Below are 6,000 nucleotides of genomic sequence, written 5' to 3' on the forward strand. Positions count from 1 at the left end.
TAACCAAGGATGTAAAGGACTTGTGCACAGACAACTAAAAAACATTGCTAAAACAAGCTTTTAAAAAGACATAAATAAATGGAAGGATATTCTGTGTTCAAGGATTGAAAGACTAAATATTGTTAAGATGTCAGTTCTACTCAAAGCAATCTACAGATTCAACATAATCCCAATTAAAATTCCAGCAGCCTTTGCAGAAATGGAAAAGCCTACCATCAAATTTATATGGAGGGGTAAGGGAACCCAAATTGCAAAAGTCATCTCAAAAAAGAATGAAGTTGGCAGTCTCACACTTTCTGATTTTAAAACTTATTACAATGTTGCAGTAATCAAAATAGCATGGTACTGGCACAAAGACAGACATGTAGACCAATGGAATCAAATTGAGAGTTGAGAAATAAACCCTCACATATGGCCAACTTATTTTTGACAAGGGTGCCAAGTCCACTCAATTGGGAAAGAATAGTGTCTCCAGTAAACGGTACTGGGAAAATTATATGCCCATATGGATATGAATGAAGGTGAATCCCTACCTCATACCATATACAAAAAAAATCAACTCAAAACAGACCAAAGATGAAAATATAAGAACAAAAACATGGGGAAACATCTTTAGGACCTTGTATTAGGCAATGGTTTCTTAGACTTTACACCAAACACAACCAATAAAAGAAAAAGATATATGGGACCTCATCAAAATTACAAATTTTACCGTCACCACCATCCATTACCAAAACTTTTTCATCACCCAAACAAACTCTGCACCAATGAAGAATTAATTCCCCATTCCCTACCCCCACCCTGACCCCTACTAACCTGTATTCTACTTTCTAACTCTATCAATTTACTGATACTAATTATTTCATATCACTGAGATCATATTATCCTTTTGTGTCTGGCTTCTTTTTCTCAATGTGATGTGTCTTCAACTCAGGGCATACCTGAATGGGTAAACGAACACAGGTACAGAGGGTAGGGAATGGGGAGTTAATTGTTCATTGGTGCAGAGTTTCTGTTAATGTAATTAACAAATTTTAATGATATATTTGAATGTGGTTAAAATGGTAAATTTAGGTGGTATAGTTGTTACCAGAATAAAAATTTATATATATATGAAATATAGATAGATATATGAAATATATATATATATGACTATACACCACAGTGCACTCTAATGTGAAGGATGGACTATAATTACTATTACACTATAATAATATTCTTTCATCAACTGTAACACAGGTACCACACTAATACAGTGTTAATAATAGGGAAAATTTTGGAGTGGAGGTATATGGGAACTCTGTATTTTCTGCATGATTTTTCTGTAAACCTAACAAATTATCTAATAAAAATTGTTTTGAAGAATCGGAATGACATGGGACTTTAGCAGCAACATCAGAAACAAATGCAAAAGAGCAATGCCTCTACATTTTTTTTAAAGAAAACTACTTCTGACCTAGATTCCGCACCCAGCCACAACTCACCGAATTCTGAAGGTAGAATAATGGTTGTTTTTGTTTTTTATATTCTGGGTCTCAAAAAATCAACTTTTCACACACTCTTTCTCACAAAGATACTAGAAGATAAGCTCCACCAAGGAGGGAGTAAATCAAGAAAGAAGATGCTGTGCAAGCCACAAAACAGAGGATCCTTCTCAAGAGAAGCAAAGGGATCTGCCAAAATGCCAACCAGGCAGCAGATCTAAAGAGCAGCAGCCAGTCCAGCCTGAAATAGGTCAGAGGCCCTGGGAGGAGTGTCTCCTACATGGCGAGACTGACAGTGTCTGATAGGTAGTTATATTGTCAAAGAAAGACTAAAGGATCATAGTAAACAACATGGATCAGCTTTGAATATCATTTTCCACAGGCACAATATTATAGATACAAATTTTTAATCTACCAAAACACTATAACTACATTGAGAAGATGGGAGAATGGGAAATGTACATGGGTTAGGAGAGTGGTAAAAAATAAAGTCAAAAGATAATGCTAAGAAACTGAAAAGAAATCAACAAGTGTCAATAAAAGCCATGTTATTTGGAAATAAAGAAATCAATACCAAAGGCAATAGCCAAAAGACTTGGAAGTAGTTACCTAACAACTAGACAACAGGTATGTGTGTCTATTTGCATGAGGTTGGGTGGGGGAAGATGCCATGCTTTTTTTTTTTAAATAAGCCATCTGGACATGGACTCCTATGTACACAGATGTGCACAGGAGTCTATTTACACATATAGCTTCAGTAAAAATAAGAACTAAAATTTTGCATTTTACAAAAACTCAAAACTGTGCTCACCACTCTAAATATAAAACCATCTGCTTGAAAATAAGGATTTTCCATCCTGCCCAGCAAAGAAATCAGCAGGGTCTGGCAGAGAGGAGGAAAGCAGACAATCCTGTGATTATGAGTCCCAAAAGCACAAATCATCCTTTCTTTTCCCTGATGCCCAAGCCAGAAAATATTAGCAGAGAAGAAATAACTGACCTTAGCCTCTGGGGAGGATTCAATATCTCTAAGGAAACCAAAATAATCAACTCAGGGCATAGCTGAACAGGTAAACAAACACAGGCACCACCCATACTACAAGGCTATCTAAATATTGTATTTATATGTGCACTCAAATATTTGACTACTCCTTCATGAACAAGGACAGGGAAGAGAACAGAGGAGACAAAGCTGAAGCCTGATAACGTACATCTCAATTTCGTTAGATCAATGCCCACAGAAATAAGGGGGAAGACATGTTCCCCTCTCCCCTCCACCTTTGGTTATTTGAGTTTCTAGCAAATTATCTCTGAGACATCAGGAAATCTGTGGGAGTTCACAGGCAACATATGATAATAGGAAGGCAACACTGCCACAAAATAATGAATTCAGAATAGCTGAAAACATTATAACCAAGAGCAAAGTAGCCTGGTTCATATTCTAAATTTCTTCTCCTCCACATCCTCTACAGAGAGGCAAGGATGAGAATCTGATTGGTTCCCAAAGGGAGTAAATAAACAAAAAAAGTTACTAATTAATTATCCTGAGCTTCCATTTCTTCATCTATAAAACTGAAATTAAAATGATAGTACCTACCTCCTAAATGAGAAGATACATATTCTTAGGTCAGTGACTGGATTTATAATGAGCTATCAATAAATTTTAGTTATTATTCTCACTAGAGCCTCTTTTTAAAACAGGAGTGGCCTTGTAGTGATACCTGCCCAAGGAGTTAGAGTAGCAGGATGGACCATTAATTACTCTCAGGAATTGCACTCAACTGGGACCTCAGCCAAGCATCTACCCAACTCACAAGCTGCCCGGCACGAGGCCATGGGCCTGAGAGCCCCAACGCTGCAACCCTTGGACGGGAAAGGAGTAGAGGAGGGCAATGGCAGAAAAATCCCGAGGATGGGAGCAGGTGTACAGAACCCAAGAGCCATTTTCCAGCTACTGCTCCTCCGCAGGGGAGCTGGAAGATGGGGGCTTTTTGATGAGTGGTGGAGGAAGGATGGGGAAGGAGAGAGAGCCCAGCACTTAAAGGAGATTTCTCCCGCCAACCAGGAGGCATACAGCAGTCTGCCTAAACAAATGCAAACTATTTTTCAGGGACAAAGGAGTGAGATCAGGGAGTTAATACAGCAAACAGTGATCCCATTCATAAGACAGAAAACTGAGCTCAGTGGTTCTTAACCTCTTGAGGTCCCTTTTTGAGAATCTGATGGAAGCTAGAGCTCCCTTCATGAGAAACAGGTGCTTAGAAAACGTCCGGGGATCCAAGAAACCTCTAAGCCCAGCCACGGCCCTGGGTAAAGACCGGAGGCTAAAACAGGTACCTGGAATTGAGTTAACCTGGCTCAACCCTGAGCAAGCTCATTATGGAAATACGGTGTGGGAGAGAGGAGAGGGGGCTGACTCCTTTATCTTGTCAAGGGGGAGGATTCTCCGCCCACCCGAAACAACTTTTTTCAAGGAAAAGGAAAGGAAAGCTATCTCTGAGCACTGAGAGATGGGAAGTTAGAATCCCAGGGCGGAGCTAATCCCTGAGAGCAGGCCCCTCACGGAAGTCAGTACCCACGCGCCCCCTCCCCAGAGCCGGCCTGGCCCGCCCCCCGTCCCGGGAGCCCTACCCGGGGAATCCGCGGCGCCGGCGTCCCGGATCTCTCCCCCCAAGGCCTCCGGCTCTGGCGCCGCGCCGCTCTCCGGCCTCTCCCGCCTCTCCTGCGCCGCGGGCCTGGGCGGAGAGGGCGGCGGGGGCGAGGCCGGAGCTTCCTGGGGCGCGGGGCACGGGGAGCCCCCGCCGCCCGACGACGACGAGTCATCCGAGGTGCTGGCCTGGCCCCAGTCTTCCCAGAACCAGGGGTTGTGCGCCTGCTCCAGCAGCCGGCGGCTCAGGCGGTAGTGCAGCAGCTCGCGGTAGCAGGGTCCGTACATGTCCCACCGCGGGTCCTTGTAGCGCTTCATGTACTCGCTCTTCACCTTGCTCCCGGGGGACATGGTCCCGGGCCGCGCCGCGCCGCACGCCGCTCTGGCGTCCCGGCCGCTGGGGCCCCTTCTCCACGCACCCCGCTCGCCCTGGCCCCGCTGCGGCGCAGCTACCGCCGCCGCCACCTAAGAGACCCGAGACACGAAACAGAGGCCCGGCCGGGAACCCCGCCCCCACCCCCACCCCCACCCCCACCCCCACCCCCACCCCCGGCCCGGAGCCGCTCCCGCCGCGACATTTAAAACCCGGCGGCCCCGCCCAGGCGAGGCGGGCCGAGGGCGGTGCCCGGAGGGGGTGGGGCCCGGGGCCGGAGCCAGAGCCGCGCGGGAGGTGCTCCCCCCACCACCACCCCTGCCCACGCCCACTGCCCACCCCCGACCTCTCCCCCGAGAGAGCAGCCAGCAGAGTCCAGGGAGGGGGCGGCGGGCGGTGGGAGCGGGAACGCGGGGTGGGGGGCTGCTTGGGGCCCGCTCGGGAGGTCGGGAGCCAGAGGCGGCGGGCTGGGGGCCACAAGGGGCGCGGGAGGCCGGGGGATTCGGGCAGGAGGGAGTGAAGAAGGGGGAGGTAAAGGGCAGCAGGGAGCGGGAGGTGGCGGGCTTGGGGGGAGCCCCGAGGTCCTCCGTTGCGTTCTTCCGAGCCGCGGGGGTGGGCGGAGGAGGGGAGCAGCCTGCGAGAGGGCGGGAAGCGGGAAGCGGGGCGGCCGGTTGGCTTTTTACCTCCTTCCTCCTGCGCCGGCAGCAGCCTGGCTCGGTGCCCCCCCGGTCCCCGCGGGCACCTCGGCTCGGCCCTTCAAGCCCAAGGGCCCGCGACGCGCGCGGGAGCAGCAGCTCAGCGCGGCCTGCTCTCCGCCAGCGTTTTCCTTCCGAGCAAGATGTCGCTGACGGCGCCGAGCGGCGGCAGATGTTCCTGCTGCGGCTTAGACCCGAAAGCACCGCCTCAATCCCTCTGGGAACAAACGCCTCCCTCCGCGCCGCCCCCGGCCCCCCAGCCCCCTCCTCCACCCTGCGCCGTGGGGGCGGCAGAGAAGTCGTGGCTGCTGCTTGCACGGAGAGGCGCGCGGGCCTCCCGGATGCAGACACTCTGCTAGTCCTGGGGTCCCACTGGCGGCACCAGCTCGCCCCGTCCCACTAGGCTCTGCCCCCAGGCACCCCGATCACACTGCAAGAGGCGTCTGTCAGGGTCGGAGTGGATGCTCCTTCTGTCCCCGCCCCCATCGCTGGATGTCCCGAGTGAACTGTGAAGCCCCCCCCCCAAAGAAAGCTGCCACCGTGAGCGACACTGTGACACTGTCCGAGACCTCTTCCTGCAAACCTGCGACTGATCGCATTTCAGAGAAGCGATTCGAAGTCGAGCCTTCATCTCTTGCTTCAGTCTTCTGTGTTCACAGCACCTGTTACTCTGTTTTTAACCCTTTTTTTTAATCTTAGTACATCTTTCTTGTCTACACCCCAAACAGTTTTTTAAAACATTTGTGAAAACTGCAACGACACCCACTTCGAGACCCATTTGCACGTAAAACTTGGTCAGTT

General features: G+C 49.4%; 1 protein-coding gene across 1 annotated transcript in view; it reads right to left on the reverse strand.

Moving 5' to 3' along the window:
- Nucleotides 1–5,311, reverse strand: part of LOC119522080 (centriole, cilia and spindle associated protein) — a 41,991-nt gene extending 36,680 nt beyond the window's left edge. The window contains exons 1-2 of the mRNA XM_037820783.1: nucleotides 5,188–5,311; nucleotides 4,116–4,596 (exon numbers count right to left, since the gene is read on the reverse strand). Of these exons, the coding sequence (XP_037676711.1) occupies nucleotides 4,116–4,482 (367 nt within the window). The 5' untranslated portion in view covers nucleotides 4,483–4,596; nucleotides 5,188–5,311. The remainder of the gene's footprint in view (nucleotides 1–4,115; nucleotides 4,597–5,187) is intronic.
- Between the last annotated feature and the right edge of the window lie 689 nt (nucleotides 5,312–6,000).

This window comes from Choloepus didactylus, chromosome 2 (genome assembly GCF_015220235.1).
Source record: "Choloepus didactylus isolate mChoDid1 chromosome 2, mChoDid1.pri, whole genome shotgun sequence".
In the NCBI taxonomy this organism is placed as follows: Eukaryota; Metazoa; Chordata; class Mammalia; order Pilosa; family Megalonychidae; genus Choloepus; species Choloepus didactylus.